Source organism: Ochotona princeps, chromosome 13 (genome assembly GCF_030435755.1).
Source record: "Ochotona princeps isolate mOchPri1 chromosome 13, mOchPri1.hap1, whole genome shotgun sequence".
In the NCBI taxonomy this organism is placed as follows: Eukaryota; Metazoa; Chordata; class Mammalia; order Lagomorpha; family Ochotonidae; genus Ochotona; species Ochotona princeps.
This window is the reverse complement of record NC_080844.1, coordinates 6842290-6860962: the sequence shown is the minus strand read 5'-3', so window position 1 is coordinate 6860962 and position 18673 is coordinate 6842290. Positions and strand designations below refer to the sequence as shown.

General features: G+C 49.7%; 1 protein-coding gene across 1 annotated transcript in view; it reads right to left on the bottom strand.

Annotated features, from left to right (window-relative positions):
• Positions 1 to 918: 918 nt before the first annotated feature.
• VSTM4 (V-set and transmembrane domain containing 4) overlaps positions 919 to 18673 on the bottom strand; it is an 82618-nt gene continuing 64863 nt past the window's right edge. Inside the window, exons 7-8 of the mRNA XM_058671908.1 lie at positions 17960 to 18021; positions 919 to 1178 (exon numbers count right to left, since the gene is read on the bottom strand). Coding sequence (XP_058527891.1) covers positions 1053 to 1178; positions 17960 to 18021 — 188 coding nt within the window. The 3' untranslated portion in view covers positions 919 to 1052. The remainder of the gene's footprint in view (positions 1179 to 17959; positions 18022 to 18673) is intronic.

Genomic DNA, 18673 nt, shown 5'->3' with positions numbered 1-18673 from the left:
CAGTTATCATGCCACTTCACCCCCAAGTGTGAGCCGTCAAGTCATATCTGAGGCTCCCAGGAGAAGAAACTCAAGGTGGCACAGCCACGGAGACCCAACTCATGCCCTCACTGTGTTGAAAATAGATAATTTATCATACATACACTGCCCGTGCCCCAGCCAAAGGGTTTCCATAGTGTGCAGAAAATAGCCACCCAGAGTACACCCCACATTCAACATGTCCTGAATTCCAGAGTGGCCTCCCCACAGCATGCAGCTCCCGATGACCACCCAGCTCCACCGGCAGGTGCACACTGAGACGTGCAAGGGACATGTCCGGAATGGAGTGTCTCCAGCATGACCATGGCTTTTCTGTACACCCCTGCCTCAAGGGAGCCTGGAGGAAGACAGCTTTCTCAGTTGTGGGGGTCCGAGGAAAGGGTTGTTGGGGGCTTGGCACACTGTTGGAGGGAGTAGGGGTGGCCACTTGCTGCAGTGGGTCCCTCTAGTGGCCCCTTTGGAAGAGGAAGGGTTGGGAGAGGGGAGTAAGGCATTCTTAGGGAGCGCATTTCCCTGTCTGCGCGGGCCAGCCCTGCTGAAGGAGTGGGAGTCCACAAGGCCGGGAAGCTTAACATTGACCCAATAGTTCTCAACACCAGGAACCCGGGGTAACAGGAGAACATGGGGTTTGGCTCAGAAGAAAATGTCCAGGGTTAGAGGCATGTTCTCAGGGTTAGGTTCCCCCCGCCCCCCTGAGCCTCAAGGCTCAGGTCCAGAAGCTTCCTGCCCTGCGAAGATCCATCAAAGCCTGGGACCCCTTTGGTGCTTCTTCTTCAAAGGCCAAGGGGGAAGGGGCTCCCCACCCCACCTCGCCTCCAGAAGCTTCCTGCCCTGCGAAGATCCATCAAAGCCTGGGACCCCTTTGGTGCTTCTTCTTCAAAGGCCAAGGGGGAAGGGGCTCCCCACCCCACCTCGCCTCCAGAAGGTTCAAGTGAAAAGAACCAAAGAAATGACTTCACTGCCAAGGTCTCAAGAACAGCTGGCTGGTGCAGGTGCCCGGAGGGGCGGCTGTGTTACAGTTTGTTCTCCTCGAAGAGGATCTGGGCGTAGACAGTGCTGCTGGGGGCGCCCTTGGCCGTCTGGTGGGGCTTGATGAGCTCCAGTTCGGCGTAGGTCAAGGTCTCCTCGGCGATCTTGGGCTGAGAAAAAACAAAGCAGAGTTTTGGTTGGTGATACGCAGTTCTGTGTTACCTCCATCCACGCAACTGGCACATGGCTGCTTTCTACTTCAGTGAATTCATTAACATGAAGTCAGACAGACAGAGAGAGGGAAGCAGAGAGAAAGAGAGGGCTTCCTGCCACAGTACAACGGCCAGTCTAGGCCAGCAGGAGTACAGCGGACAAAAGGGAAAACCGCACACAGCCACGACCCACTTGCGTAGGAAACGAGCAAAGGGGGACATGGCAGACGAAGCGCATTACTCAAAACAGAGGACAACTCCGATGCACTAGCTAGAAAAATTCTTAAAATGCAGAATTCACGGGGAATGACCCAGAGAGACACAGATGACACACAGGCCCTTCAGGAAACCTGAAGGCACCATGACCTTCGGGAAGGGAGTGCTCGCGCCTCGCAGCCAGGCCCGCAGTGCTCAGGGAGCAGCTCTGCTCCTTCGCCCTTGAGCCGCCAGGCTTCCAGCAATGTAACTGCCTCCATAACCGAGCTGTGTCCCCTTGTGGGCGCAATCCCCATGTCCAGCTCCACTGAGGCTTCCACAGGAGTCCTAAATCCAGGATGGAGAGAGCGGATTCCAACACTGGAATCGAAAAGCAAGCCAGACCTTCCAGGCCCGCTGGGGTCTTGGCCACACCTTCAGGTGGGCGGCACAAGCGTTGTCCAACCCATCTCTAAATGGTTAGGAGATCACCAATGGGGAACATCTTACTTGTAGGTTCCCGACCAACAAGGAAGCGTCAGGGAAGGTTTAGAACCCTAAGATCCTTCCGAAAACCCCTTTAGTGTCTCTCCCTCTCTCCTTTCATGAGGAACCTCAACTCCTGGTTTTCTCTCGGCAGGTGCTTTCCCCTTCCTTCTCCCTTCCCTGCTCACCTGGTCCCTTACAAATAAACTTTTTCTGTCTGCAACTGGTTCCTGGCTTTTTATTTCTGTACTAAGCTGAGAAAAGAACCCACCGGGCTATTCTGGTAACAAGGAGCCTCTCAGACATGCGCACCAGATCATCACCAGGATACACTTCACATCTAGTCTGTAAATCAGGTTGCAGGACAATGAAAACTGCACTGGAAATTCTTGCAGTTCACATCCAAAGACCTTGCGCGTCAGCAGAGATGCCAGCCGCTGCCTCCCAACCATCAGTGCGCTACAGCAAAGCACCACACAGCAGAACATACCAGAAACACACAGGACACCCCACACACGTGCCTCTGACATAAATATTACGAGACCTAACCTCGCCCACAAAAAGAAATAAGAGACGTGGGGTTTCTGAACCATCAAGTTGTGACACACAGAAAATAAAAGGACAGACATTGATTTCATTCAATTTTCGGAAGTGGGCATATTTCTTGAGATAAGTAAAGCCCTAGGAATACTGAAACGGACGTCAGGAGGAGACTGGGCCATTCATGTGGGATCCTGGATGCAAAGATGATGGAAGTTTCTGTGTGTTTCAGGATTCACCATCATTTATGTAAACACATGTGATTTACATGTGTTTTACTTACTTTGCAACCCCTCGGGGCCCTGGGAACTCATCAGTGCCCTCAAGGGAAGTCAGCAAGTTGGCTGGAGAGTGCCTCACCCTTCACTGCATGGCTGGGTTGGCACCTGGTGCATTTTGCAGCAGGCAGGTGGATTTATCTAGGCACTAATGCATTTACGTTCACAATTTTAAAACCGCAAGCTGGCCATTCATTCTTAAAGCATTCTCATTTACAAAGCAGGTTACCTTCAGGGTTTTCCGTTGATGCTTGTAGATTTTGTGGCTGTGGTTTTCATTTTCGACTTTTTCGACTTCTTAAAAATTGTATATCCCTGTCTTGGTCATTTCATGGACATTCTTGACACACGCTAAGCACTTACACTTGGCTCAAGTTCCTTAACAAGAGTGCAAAAGCCAAAGGCCTGCAATGTTTTGACAGGAAGAAGCATAAAGACAGACTGAAAAGAGTAGCACACGGAAAAATCCTCAAAACCCAGTCTTCTGCCAGGCCACTTGCGCCAACTTTCCAGCCCTTTTCCAAACACAAGGTTAGGGTTCTTTATGGGGTCAGCACCTTCTGTTTGTGCTGGGGCCTGCACGTCTCTCATTTGCTACCTGCTCTCAGCATCCAACACAGGGCCCCTGTACTCTCTTGCCTTTACGTTTCATTGCATTTCACATTATAATGATTCCATTTAGAAATGCCATGTGTCCTCAAAAAGGCACTCAAAACCCAACTCATGTAAATTTTAGAGCCAGGATTTATAAAATCACATTGTCCAGATGCCTTATTGTGTTATCACGAAATTGCATTGTTTGCTAGTGTAGATTATCTGTTTATTCTTAAGTTATTTCATTACATGTGGATATGAAAAATAACACTAGCTTTCTCAATACAGGTCACCAGGCTGGCTTGGCGGATGTGTTGTTTTCATACATTTTTATGATGTTCTTATAGTAAACATAATTTCATCAAGCCAAAGCACACTAAATAAATAATTACATCTGGAAAAGCAATAAAAACAAATAAAATTAGTACTTTCATAAGTGGGAAAGGTACTTCAATTACCGCTACAAGCAACAGCCCACGATAAAAATGTGTAGGACCATTTCCCTTATGCATATTTCTGGAATGTAATAATTTGATTGAAGATATGAGGCAGCACACGGGAGGCCTCGGATTGTGACGTGGATACAGGTTCCAAGAGGAGACACGGAACGTCAGCTCTTGGCATCTTAAAAAAAAAAAAAAAAAAAAAAAACATTGTTTTCCTGGCAGGCGCACTTGGCCGGCACCGTCAACCATGTGCCTAATTACATCCTCCAGCTTGTTTAACTGGAAATAAATTCCTAATGGCCAATAAAAGGGGGCAAGTGTCTACTCCCTCCCAGGGTCCGCCACGCTCCCTTCTCCGCGCTGGCATCTCACTGGAAGTGCATGGCAAAAGCAGCGGAGAGGGGCTGTTGGCCCCATCGGCAGGACCTGTTCCGAGAACTGGCCGCAAAGCAGAAGCCACGAGGAAACTGTAACAGTTAACAGCAGATGATGGCAATGGGGCAGAGCCAGGTGAGGGCCCTGCTGCCCTACTACCCCGCTCTGACCAAGGGAGGAGAGAAGGGAAAAGTCTCTGAACCCCAGCCAGGCACAGGACCAGCCCTGGGTTCCAGCAGCTCCCCAGGTGGCTAGAATTCAGGCTACCCTCAGCTCTGCCAAGATGTGTAACAGGTACAGGGATGCGGTTGTAGAGGTGGTATCTGTGATGTGTCAGTGCCTTTGGAAACACATAATTTGAGTGAGATAAAAAGAAAGGAAGGGGGCCTGGCGGCGTGGCCTAGTGGCTGGGGTCCTCGTCTTGAACGCACCGGGATCCCCTATGGGCGCCGGTTCTGGTCCCGGCAGCTCCACTCCCTCTCTGTCTATCCTCCTCTCTGTATATCTGACTTTGTAATAAAAATAAAATCAATCTTTAAAAAAAAAAAAGAAAGGAAGGAAGGAAGGGAGAAACAGAAAGAAAAAGAAAGAGAGAAAGAAAAAAGAGAAGGAAGAAGGAAAGAATTAAGGAAAGGAGAGGGAGGAGAAGAGAGAGGAATGAAGGAAGGAAAGAAACATGGCAGAAGAGGGATGGAGGAAGAAAGATGTGTTTCCATCTGCTGGTTCACTCCCAGATGCCTGCATGACCGGGCCAAAGCTTTGGGACCCAGGGAGTCCATCCAGGTGCCTCTCGTGGGTGAGAGGTATTCAGTCAGCTCAGCAAGGCAGCTGGAGTCAGACGGCCAAGCCAGAGGCTGAAGTCAGGCACTCTGGTGGGACACATGGGCAGCTGAACCTGTAGGCCACACGCCCACAGCAAGGGCACCCTTTGAGACCCACATAAAGTGCCATGGGTACTTTCTCAGGCCTGCAGATCCTACTCCAAACACCAACGTGTTTCAAGGTCAAGGATGCAAATGAGGTCTGACAGAGCTCTCAGCCCTGCCTGCCATCCTCAAGGCAGCACAAAGTGTACAGCCAACAGCGGAGCTTGGGGGTAGGATGGGGCTGCTCAGGACAGGAGCCGGGACAAGATCACCCCAGGACCTTCCTGACCTGATGTTGGAAACATCAGAGAGGTTCTTTCGCAGGTGGCAAAACCCCCAGGGAAGGCTCTTGGTGATTCTGTGTCTTCTGCAGCTGCCACAGGCTCACAGCAGCCCATAGGATCTGCTCTGGGTCTCCTTCCTCGGTACCCCAGGTACGACCAGAACAAATGATTCCCAGGGTCTTACTAAACAGCCCATGGGTTGGATTTTCTTCCTCCCTGTGCTAGGTCAAACATTCGCCTCCTGATCCCAATCCCCACCTCTTAGACTAGAAGTTGAGCTTTTGTAAGTGGCTGATGAGCCCAGTTAGAATTTGCACATAGCCTCACTTCCCATATTAGAACAATTAGGAAAGAATGACCACAGACCAGCCTTCAAATGCAGGTAGGCCTTACACCTGCACTCCAGAAGCCTTGAGAGGGTTAGAGCTGCAGATGTCCCATCATCCCGCATCCTTGTCTTCTGCCAAGGGTGAAACATCACAACCCAAGAGGATTCCAAGCTGGATCTGCCACCAAAAACCCATGCCTTTCCTCACCCAACTCCTATGTATGGCGATTATGGAAGCTGTCAACAAGGAAGGAGTAACTAGAGAAACCAACACCAAGGAATTCAGAGGTGGGACACACCAGGGACTTAGAACTCCCCGTGGGCTGTTGGGGCACATTTTGAGTGTGCGTCCACGACTGGATCTGAAAGTTAACATTCCTGCCGGAAGAGCGAGATTTAACATCCCCTTATACAGACACCTGCAAAACAACGCACTCTTCCGGAGACGGCAGCCGGATGCACAAGTTGAATTAAGTGGCAGCAGTGAAGGGAAAAAAAAAATGCAATTGCCGCTACTGCAAGTTCTCCAATGCCAAACGTTCAATTGAGTAATAGCATTATCGCAGCAGCAGATCAATAGCTGGGACATGGGATGTTTCGACTACATCACCTTGGAGTCAAAAAAAAAAAAAACGGTGACTGCACTTGTGTAGTTGCAGTATCAGGAATCTATTGGCTCAAGGGGGAATTGCGAATTCTCAGGGGCACACTCCCCCCTCTCTGTTCAAGATAAGTGCTCATGTTTTATTCAACAGAGGAGTAACTGGTAAAACAAACTCCCCTCGCAACAGCTACTGCACCTGCAACCACGAGCCATCGAGACTGTTGGCAAAGTGCTGTTCAACAGCAGGTCCTCAGTGAGTCCATCAGAAATGCAAAGGTCTCCATGGTCCTTCACTGGTCCTACTTAGAAGCAACAGGCCTGGGATATGAACTCGACTTAAATTTTGAGCTCCATGGATTGGCCAGCTGGTCTTCTAATTTTATGTGAGCAGATTATGAAAGAAAAAAATGATTTCTCTGATGCAGGAACTGAAGCACCCAAGAACATGACTAGGGGTGACTGTGGCTAAGTGAGTGGGCTGTGGTGGCTGAGCGTGAGAGCTTCTGAGACCAGAACTCAGCCAATGTCGACTGGTCATGATCTCACCAACAGGGTGAGATCTGGATTCAAAGCCAGGGGCCCCTTCCAGGATCCACACCCCCCAGGGTCGTAGGCACTACTCACAAGTGTATGGTCAAGTCCATGATGATGGAGCCCTACCACCGCCTCTACGGAAGGAGGCTTGAGATCCCAATGGGGCAAAGAGTGAAACTGGTCATTGGCAACAAGACATTTGTAACAGGGGTTTGTAACAGGTCCATGCTACTCAGTGGGCAGCATGAGCTCCAACTAAGAAGAAGGAAGAAGACAGCAGTTGACTCCATCTTCCTGACTTCTCCCTGACCTGGTCTGGAGAACACAAAGCCTCAGAATGCTCCAGGCAAAAGGCAAAGAGAATGGCTCCCACCAATGGTAATGGAGGGAAGGAAAAGGGATGCTTTCATGTGACCACAGTCTCCCCTACCTCCAACAGAGGAGCAGGTGTAATCCTGTCTGGCATTGGATGGAGGTGACAAGGCTGCAGGCTCTGCTCTGGCCAGGCTGCGTGTTCAGCAGCAACAGATCCCTGGTTGGAAGAATCTGCCAGGTAGGTGGAAGGGTAGAAGGGAAGGCCCACCAGAGTTTCTTGACATCGACACGGAGGACACTGGTCCACTGGAACCTCTGGCCCAAGTCCTATTTTGCAGCAGTATCCTCACCTATGGCGAGGCTAGAATTCAGTTGTGCACAAGACCCAGCATTTGACTGTCACTCATGTCTGAGGTGCGCCTTAGAGATCTGAATGGGGCTCTACAGACAAATGGAACCTGTACACTCTCAAAGGTGCAAAACACACCACTGGCTCCATGTGTTTCAGCCGTCTGTATACCCAGGGACTGCATCTGCTCTCGTCCTGCTTTCCCCCTAAGCCTCCATACAGTTACCGATGACTACTAACATGGCAACAGAGGGTTTAGAAAAGATCTGGAACTCAGGAGAGAGATCCTTGGATGGAGCTGAAAACATCACTGTCCCACACAGGTTTGCTGGCCTGGGTCACGTTGAATGAACTCCTGAGAAATCCCAAACAGAGCAAATTCACATCACACCTCTGAGCTCCAAATTCAAAGGACCCTGAACAGAGTGTATCCTGAGAACGGTCTCGGGCTAACTGCAGTGAGAACAGAGGTGACCACCTCCAGAAGGTGTCACCCATTGACACATGCAGAAATGAAGGCAAGGATGTGCATACAAGGTTGGCTGGTGCCCAAGCCGAGCCTCCACCAAAAGCTGGGACTGTGTCCAACTCGCTCCCTGCTGCATCCAGGGGGTGTGGGAAGATGTGGGCCATCGGGTTCTCCAGGAAACAAATCTCTGACGTGTATCACCACACGTGACCTCCTGTCACCACACTGACCTCCAGCTGCCAACCACACACTCCTTGGATGCTGCTGGGCATAACCTCCACCCCTAAGATATGCCTGATTTGGGTAAGGCTTGGCACATAGGATACACTATTCGTGTTCCCATAACTGAATAGGATAATATAGAAGAAAATCATTCAGCCACTGACATTGGAAAATGTCATATTCCTGGCGTAAGGAAGGTGGGACAGGGGAGGCACCCCTTCCCCTCCCCGCCCCCCTGCCTCCAACAAACAGGATTCTTTATCACCCCGTCTTCTCTAGAGGTTCCGGGAAGACATTTCACAAAGAAGTAGGACCTTTTTTTTTCCTACTGCTTGGAGCCAGAAAAAAACTTGTAGAGCTTCTAGCTTCATAGTTTAAAATACAAAGAGACAGCCATCAGCACATGCAGTGGGATTAACAGGTAGGCAGACAGACAGACAGATGATACATAGAAATGGCTGACACATACAGACAGATGATAAACAGATATTCTATGTGGGAGAGAAGCTGACGCAATGGTCACTTTTCCTCTATTTTTAAAAAAGCTTTATTTACATTTATTTGAAAGATTTTACAGAAAGAGGAGAATCAGAGAGAGAGAGAAGTCTTCCATCTGCTGGTTCATGCTCCAAATGGCCACAATGGTTGGAGCTCAGCCGATCCCAAACCAGCAGCCAGGAGCCTCCTCCAGGTTTCCCACATGGGTTAGGATTCCAAGGACTTGGGCCATCCTTGGCTGCTTTCCCACGCCATAAGCAGAGACCTGAATAGCAAGTGGAGCAGCCAGGACATGAACCTGCGCCTGTATGGAATGCCAGCACTGCACGAAGACAATTAGCCTTCTACACCATCATGTCGGTCCTGGAAACGGTCACTTTCATCTTTTGTGAGACAATCAGATGGAAAAATAGTTCTGGAAGTCAATCAGATAAAACCCATCAAAATTGAAAATGAGGTTATGCTTCTGCATAATAATCCCACTTGCAAAATTCTGTCCTATGGAAATACATTAAAGAAAGTGATGGGTAAATCCTGAAGAACTAGAGCAATTAAATGGATGTGAGCTGGAAGCTGATTAGAGTCATGATGTCACTGAGATCCTGTGCCTTGGACACAAGAATGGGGCAGATCTATACTTACTAATGTAGGAGGATGTGTCTAATTCACTGCTAAGGAGAAAACAGTTCAATATGTTAACACTGCATGAAGAACCAACCACTGCAATATAGCCATGGAAGCTGACATACAGAAACGGATCCATCATAATGCATCACCATGAGCTCCAATGCGTGTGGGTCAGCTGTATGTGATCAAATAGATTGGGCATATATATTTTACGCCTAGAAAAAATGTTTAGAAGAAGATGAGCCACATTCCTAACAGGGACCCCCTCAGAGAAATGAGAGGCCAAGGAAGAAAGCTCCCGATAGCTGCATTACCAAATTGCCAGCCTACTCCTGTGTTTGTCCCCACACTCCTTTCCTAGTTTCGTCATGTTTCCACCTGCGCAGTGAGAGCAGTACAGAATATACACTGAGAGTCAGCGGGTGCTTTTGGCAAGAGGTGATGAGCTTAGAATACCGTGGAGAAGAACAGGAACCTGAGGCCACGTGACTTGTTTGGGTGAATTGTACCACCTCAGAGTTGTAAGGTTTATGCTGTGACTCCCCTACCTCATCTGTGAGATTCAGATAACAAGGGTTGTCCCGTGTGTCTGCACATGGGATGGACACATTGTCATCATCACCATTATCATTATGTCACCCCATCACGTCATCATCACCACCATCAACAGCATCATCACCATCACCACCATCATCACCATCATCACCATAATCCACCACCACCATCAACATAATCCACCATCATCACCACCATCATTAACATAATCCATCATCACCATCACCATAATCCACCGTCACCACCACCATCATTAACATAATCCACCACCACCATCAACATAATCCACCATTGTCACCACCAACATCACCATAATCCACCATCATCACCACCAACATCACCATAATCCACCACCCCCATAACCAACATAACCCACCATCACCACTACCATCACTACCACCCCGTTCATCATATCATAATCAACACTGTTGCCAGCATCACCACCATAATCCACCACCATCACCACCATCACCATAATCCACTACCATCACCATCATCAACATAATCCACCCTAACCCAATATCACCATCACTGCTGTCACCACTCTGAGTACCATCACGGTGGTGTCAAGTCACAGAGGGTGCATATAGGACCCAAGCCAAGCCTGAAGACCACATGCAGAGCAGCGTAGCAGACACGAGCGGCTGAGCTGATGACTTTATCAGCGTCCACTTCACTCTCACCCTCCTCCACGGATCCAGTCGGACTGCTTTCTGGTTGTTGATGATGACCTGCCGGAAGCTATCCCAGTAACTCGGAATTGAATCTGGCCAGGGGATACACATGCCCTTAAAACATTTTGTATACTGTGAACTCAGCGTTTCCCGCAGACGTTTCTTCCTATCTGCCTGGTATTTTGAACACCTCGCTTGACGGCAGAAATAGGTGGATGCTTTTTTTTCCCCTTTCCTTCCAAAAAACAGCACTTCATTTCCAGGATTCTTCATTTCAGATCGAGAAAGTCTTTAAATAACAACCCTGAAGCACTCTGTGCTCAAAACTGAAGTTTAAAATGAAAGAGGCTTAAAAAAAAATCAAATGTGAACAGAAATGAGATTGTTTCATGAGATGAGATTACAAAAATAAAACAGAGTGAAAAGTTAAAAAAAAAAAAACCCACAATTTCCCAGAAGTGCCATGATCTCAGAAATAAAGTGCCCAATTAAGGGCAGCAAATCAGCTGAGCTGAGCTGGAAAACAAGCCCTGGCTCTGAGAAGGGGCCATGGGCAGCAGGCACTCACTCCTGCAGGCACCAGGAACAGGCCTTCCCCCTACACCTAAGGACCCCTGGATGCAGGGTGGGTTATTCCACAAGGAGGGGTCACTTATAGGCCTGGGCCATCCCCTAACTCTCCAACCATCTGTTTGCCTTTTTCAACATGGGACCTACAGACGCTCAAGCACTGGGGCAGGTGGTGGGTAATGACTAGACAAAGCGGTGGAAAACACCACAAGTGAATGGGCGATGCAAATAGAAGAGGGACGCACACTTCCAGTCCCAGGGGATCAAGGCCACAATCACCTCCTTTCTCCAGGCACCTCCTGGAGCAGGAGGCAGCCGACAGAGCCTACAGCACAGAGGGGGCTCCTGAACGCATGCTGCACCCGCATCGCACCAGCCTCTCTCCCTTTTCCCTCAGTCCCTCATCAACCACATCAGAGGCCCCAGCAACCCTTGGTGGACCCTGGCCACCAGGTAGCAGAGGGACCAGGCTGGGAAGGATGCCTGCTGCAGGCCTCAAAGGCACCCAAGTTCAGAGCAACTTCATTTGCCCTATGGGGGCGGCCTGAGGGAGACCACATCCGGCTGGCAGAGACCGTGCAAGTCTGTGGCTCCTGCCTGCCTGTCTCCCCTCCTTCAGAAGTCTTGCCATTCCTGCTTCCCTCCAGCCGACAGACATAACTCGTGGTGACAATAATGAGCTGAACATGTGTACCGAGGGGAGCATAGAATTTTTATCTCTGGGAAAAAAATGGCATTAACATGTAAACTGCAAGCTAAGTTTGTGTGCTTTTCCCATGGCTTTGATTTGGGGGCAATATATTGTACATGTGGTGGTGGGTTCCCCCCACCCTTCTTTTTAATTTTAAATCGAGATGATGAACGTATTTTACGCAGGTTAATATATCCTTTTCATGTAAAATTTAACTGAAACCAGTTCTGGCACATTAACGACAACAAGAGAAATTCTCTGGCTTATTATAAACATCCTTCAAGAAACCTAAAATGTGTGTCCTCTGGAAGTAATTTTGCTGGGATCTGGCTTATTATGAGATTCCTCTCGGAATTCTATCACTGACGCTGAAGGGGCCACCGAGCCCATTCCTGCCACCGATCACAGCCCAGCTCTCCGGCCCTGGGGGTGCCTTCTCAATGGTGACGACAAAGCCACTAAGCAAAAAGGGACTTCTTGTTGGCCACCAGGCTCGGGGGTTCTCTCCCTGTGGAGAACCTAATCTGACTCCTCTGGTTTCCAAACAAGCAACAGAGAGACAAGTCGTGACATTGGAACTAGCCACTTCCTTTCCGCAACCCTTCAAGCTCTGAGCTTGCTGTTTACGGGACAGGAAACAGTGCAGTTTAAAAATGTGGGGGATTCCAGGGCAAGTAGGTCTCAGGGACCCGTTCTGACTCCCAGTGAGTGCCAACAGGAGCCCCAGTTGCTCCACTTCTCATCCAGCTTCCATTTAATGCACCTGGGAAGGCAGTGGAAGATGGTTCAAGTGCTTGGGTCCCTGCACCCACATGGGAGATGCAGATGGAGCTGCAGGCTCCTGGCTGGCTCCAACCTTGACCATCTCAGCCACCTGGGGAAATACACCAACAGATGAGATAGTCTCTCCCTCTACCTCTCTGTAACTCTGCCTTTCCAATCAATAAATAAAACAATTTTTTTAAAGTTTCTTAGAAACTGAAGGGTCAGTTTGGGAAGAGGACACGCATGGTTTCTGTGCGGCAGAAATTGAAGTCATATGGGTAAGCAACTAAAGTCTGCTGGAGAGCAGGAAGCGTGACAACCCAGGTGAGTCAGGTGCGGTAGGAGACCCGCAGAGACAACACGGGGCCCATGGAACTGGAAGGAAGTGGCCACATGAGTTAGCCAGGGCATCGGGGTGGAGGAAAGGGGCACGCATGGGCATCCTGAGCTGTCACACGGGCTCCAGGGATCGGTGGACAGGGGTGAGGAACAACACACCTGGATGATGGGGGGTGTGGTCTGAGTAGAATATTCTGGAAAAGCAGCTGGAAGGGAAGGCGACAAGTGCCATGGTGTTTCTCTGGTGTCTGTGTCTAGTTAACAATCAGATGAGCTGCTCTAGAGACTGACTGTGGAAGATCCTGTTAAGCCACCACCTGTGTTGCTGGCATCCCACATGGGCACCAGTTCACGTCCGGGTTTCTCCGTTTCCAATCCAGCTCCCTGGCAAGCAGTATAGAATGTCTGGGCTCCTACAACCGTATAGGAGGCCCATATGAAGCGCCTGGCTCCTGGCTTCAGCCTATCCTCAGATGTTGTGGCCATTTGGGGGGTGAAACAGCAGATGGAAGACCTCTCTCTCTCTAACTATTTCAAATAAACACAACTTTAAAGAAGAGCTGGTCTGGAATTGGCATGAATCTCCAGAAGGTGGTACAGCTAACCTGTGAGAGTATTGGCTCTCTCAGTCAACATTCTAGGGGGAAGGAGGAGCAGCCGCCAGAGGGGACAGCAGTCAGTGGTGGAGAAGGGACTGAGAGTGACTCTGGGCGACCCAGGATTACCCACAGCATAAGGCTCAGACAACAGTGAGGCAGGGAGTAGCAACCCCAGAGCCTTTCCACGCTGTGTCTGGAACTATAAACTGGTACAGCCACTTTAGAAAACAGCACTTTTTCGGCATCAAGCAAGACAACTTGGATGCCTGGGGGCAGGAGGCCTCCAAAGGGAGTGAATGTGGGGCCACGGGCTAGAACTGCAAGCCATCTCTGCCAGAGGACTAGCGGACAGCAGGTGCAGGTGGCAAGTGCCTGGGGCCAGGAGGGTGAGGGGCTGGCGGTCACTCACAGGAAGCTGTGCTTCTTCCAGAAGGCAAGGTGAGGGTGATGGAGACAGGAGGATGACAAGTTTGGAGTGGTGCTTGAGAAAAAATTCCTAGACAGCAAAGCAGAAGATGAAGGGACAGAACGGCTATAAGACCCGCACTGGGACCCAAGCAGCCAGGACGCTCGACTGAGCCTCATGGTTCTATATCCCCGGTGTGTGGCTCACAGTAGCCCACAGGATGAGCGAGTAGTGGCTTGGTCCTTCCAGCTACCTAGGGGAATCTGCAAGAGGGGTGGGGCTCTCAGGTGTCCTGGGCAGGTGTGAGCATCAACCGGCTGAGGTCAGCACTGCCTGCCCCTTTTCCGGTCCCCATCAGTTCATGGTGGGGATGTTGATGCACTAGCGTTTCCTGCATCCACCTGGCAGACACCCATCTGCTGCTTCTTCCCCACTCAGCCTCCCAATCAGTCATCGGCTGACAGTAAGGCAACAAAAGTATCAAAACAAAACCATCATGGGTTCTAACAAAAGTATCCAAGGGCTTCCTGGCAAGTGTGTGCGTGTGGATGAGCTGCAGCGCCACCCACAGAGACCCGGGTGTATCAAATAATAGCGCATGGCCGGCTTCATGACTCATTGGCTAATTCTCCCTTATAAGCGCTGAGGGGATACCATTCGGCACCAGTTCGTGTCAATCCAGCTCCCTGCTTGTGGCCTGGGAAAGAAGCAGAGGATGGCCCAAATCCTTGAGACCCTGCCCTCGTGTGAGAGACCCAGAAGTTGTTCCTAGCTCCTGGTTCAGCTCCAGCCATTGTGGTCATTTGGGAAGCAAACGAGCAAATAAAAGATCTTTCTCTACCTCCCCTTCTCTCTGTAAAAAAAAAAAAAAGTCTGCCTTTCCAATAAAAAAAAAATAAATCTCTATGCATTGCTCCCAGGTGTTTTTCTAAGTGACTCACTAAGTCCTGTGCGAGTCAACAGGTGGTTACTGACTTCAGCCACCATCAAGATGTATTGATCAAAGAGATCAATATCTACCAAATTGAGAATGAGGTCAACGCCGGCTTCCTGGGGCAATACATCTCAAGGGTCACCCAAACCTGCAGACGGCAGGCCTGCTATTTCGGTCTCTGGATCAGCTGGTTAGCCCAAGGCCCTGGTGACGCCAGCTCTTTCTGTGACTGTGTGATCGCTACAGGTGTAAAGTGGCGCACACACATGGACTCCTTCCCGGCGACTCCGTGATAAAAGTTTAAACTCTCAAATGATCAAAAATGATCAAAGGCTCTTTCGGTGGTTAAACAGCTGCTATCGGGACGGCTTCCATAAAATGTTGAAAAATCCTTTTGAAACGCACATGACCACCCTGTAATTCGAAGGGAAGATTAAGAATTTCCTGAGTCTCTAGCCAGAGAAGCAGGCCAGTCCAAACAAACATTGACAAAGAGTCAACAACACAAGCATGCAAGCAACTATTTTGAAAACACAGTGGAATCTAATCTTTCTGTAAGTAGCACACAAAAAAATTGCCTAAGATAGCAATCTGGACCTAAGCGAGGGTACAACCAGATTTTGTTTATGTTTAATGCATAAAGGAGAGACAGGGGCCGCCAGTCTGTGAACCAGGGAAAGCTCTCAATGCTATCTCATAGAGATGGGAGGCACTCAGGCAATGCTCTTAAAACTGAGGACCAAGGAGGCTGGAACTGTCGCACAGCAGGGAAAGCTACCGCCTGTGGTGCTGGTATCCCACAGGGACGCCATTTGGGGTCCCAGCTGCTCTACTTCCTACCTGGCTCTATGCTAATGTACCTAGGAAATGCAGTGGATGATGGTGTCCGTGCTTGGATGCCTGCACCATATGGGAGATCCAGCTAGGGTGCCTGGCTTCTGACTCGAAACTGGCTCAGCTCCAGCCATTGTGGCCATTTGACTAGGGAACCAGCAGGTGGACGATCAGTCTCTCTCTGCTATTTAGTTAGTGAACCAGCGGGTAGATGATCTCTCTCTCTCAACTTTTTCAAATAAATAAATACATACTGAAAAAGTAAGAAACACTTGAGAGCTTGTGTGTTCTCTCACCAAAAACTGGAGGTTTCAGGGAGGAATCCTGTGCCCGGTGAGACCATCCAGGACTGCTGAGGTCTTGGCCACACCTTCAGGTGGGCGGCACCAGATTGCCCATTCATTTCCTAACTGATTAAGAGACCACCAATGGGGAACATCTTATCTGTAGGTTCCCGCTCAACAAGGAAGGGTCAGGGAATGCTTAAAATCCCAAGACCCTTCCTCAAACCTTTGGTGTCTGTCTCTCCCTCCAAAGGCACCCCACCTCCCGGCTTTCTCTCCAGAGGTGCTTTTCCCTTCCCTCTCCCTTCCCTACTCACCTGGTCCCTTCCCAAATAAACTTTTCTGTTTGCAACAGATTCCCGGCTTTTTATTTTTATACTAAGCTAAGGAGAGAACCCACCAGGCTTTTCTGGTAACAACAAGGAAGTTAAGATGACATACAGAAGAACTTTGCTGACAAACACCAATGGGACTTCAGTACACTGCCCTTGCAGGCCACACACGCTTTATCACAGTCATGACAGTACCGCGCTCTCTCTTTCTCTCTCTCTCTCTCTCACTCTCTCTCTCTCTCTCTCTCTCTCTCTCTCACACACACACACACACACACACACACACTCTGGCTGAAAATTACCAGCAACAAACTAAATAACAGTATGATTGAAAATGAACAAAAGCTTAAGTGTCCAGGCACTCAGATGCATATATGAAGAAAATAATAAACAATCAGGAAACAGGAACTGTTCTCACCCACTGAAGAATCCAAATAATAAATGTAGCACGTTCGGGGGGAAAAAAAGAGGAGATGAACATTAGTAAACAACTCTAAGCAAAAATCCACTGATAAATGTGAACTGCTTGGGCAAAACCTCAAGGGAAAGCAGAGTGTGTTCTCAGGGCTTTAGCGCACTTCCCCAGGAGCACCTGTTGCCATGCAGCTACCTAACTCGCCTCACTCGGAGTGTGCGCTGGGACACGGAGGACTGGCTTGTAACTGGCAGAGAAAGGAAAAGGGAAGAAGCCCAAGCTTATGGTGAGGCAACTGGACAAACGTGTGACAAACGTTAGTGTCACGAAGACCCAATGACATCATGTGTCCCCAACATGATGCCTGACAAGGGAACTGCATTCCTTTATTCTCAGACAGAGAGTCTCCATCTGCTAATCCACTCCCCAAATACCTCTAACAGCTGGGGCTGGGCCGAGGCTGGAGCCTGTAGCAGGGGTGTCAGCTAGGTCTCTACATGGGGAGCAGAGATGTGAGCACTTCAGCCAGCACCTGCTGCCTCCCAGGTGCGCAGAAGCAGGAAGCCAGATCCGAAGCAGAGTAGCTAGGACTCAATGCCAGTAGTCCCAACACGCGGGCATCCTACACAGCTTCCTAACTTGCTCTGCCTCAGCACCCTGTTTCTGATCATCAGCCAGGCGTGGAGGAACCCACATTGGGGGAGCATCCAAACCAACAAGCAGTCACTACTCTTCCAAGATAGAAGACCTGTCGCAGCTTGGGGAAAAGGAAGGAGGGTGACAATGACTTCCTGCGGTGGATCCTGGAACAGAAAGGGAACATGTGTGGGAAACCACCAGGATGCCACTGTAGTCTGGGGTGTGGTTCACAGCAGGGCACAGAAATTACTTCCTCAGTTCCAATAAGCACACCACAGTTATGGAAAGTGTCATGGCAGACGACACAGAAGGTACAGAGGAACTCTGCATGACAACTCTTGTGAACCTAGAAATATTTTCTGGAAGGTTCTTCGGGGCCATTACAAGGTAAACTAGCACAGACAGGTCTGTAGTTTGTTTCCTACATTGATAAGTATGCCTCGGTCCCTTCTCTTTGGACAAAAGTATTTATAACGGAAGAAAAAATAAGATTCCATTACAGCTTTGCAAAAGTCGCTCTGGAACTAGCCTGGAGAGAAGCGGATTCCACGTCTGACCCAGGGAGAGAGACCATATAGGCCTTACCCTTCAGGTGGCCAAAAGATCCCCAGGGCTTCTGGCATGTCTGGGGTCACTCCAGGGTCCTGTTGAGCCCTCGGGGTGTGCGAGGTTACGTGGAGTGGGGTACTCACCAGCACGACTTTCCTCTGTGGCTTCAGCAGCTTCGGCTTGTGGAAGGTGGTGGCAATTGGAGCTGAGAAAGAAGGGCAAGGGTTCACACGGGCTTGGTGCAGACTCGAAGCTCCTTTCCCAGCCCCAGGGAAGAACTCTGCTTTCTGAGCTGGGGACTGTCAGAGGACCCTCAGTGTGTGTGTGTGTGTGTGTGTGTGTGTGTGTGTGTGTGTGCAGGGGTGAGGGGCTCCTGGCTTTTTTGCCCTCATCTCCCCCTCAACCAGGTGAGCAAAACAGCTCTGCCAAGAGGTCAGGCGTGCTCTGCAAAGTGTGAAGCTGGGGCCGTCCTTGGGAAACAGCAGTGACCTCTGACCCTCAGAACCGGTTTTGGGGAAGTGTCTCCCTATTCCCTTTCAGCAGAGCAGGAAATCTCCCGACGTCTGTCAACTCTTTGAGAATTGGATTAGGCATTGAAGTTCAGTGCTATGACCCAGTTCTCAGAGACACTTTCCTCTTCTGCAGGACAGGGTACAATGGACTCTGGGACCAACAAGATAGTTAAGCCCCCCCCAGATGGCTGCGCTGTCCATCTCCTCTCTGTGTGGTCAGCCTTGTCATGGTCAGCTTTCACGCGAGGGTTCAGCAGGTGCCTAGGAGACACTCTGGGAAATCCCATGGAGGGATAAAACATAGCCTGTGACTCAATGGCTCACCTTGCATAACCAAATCGAGCT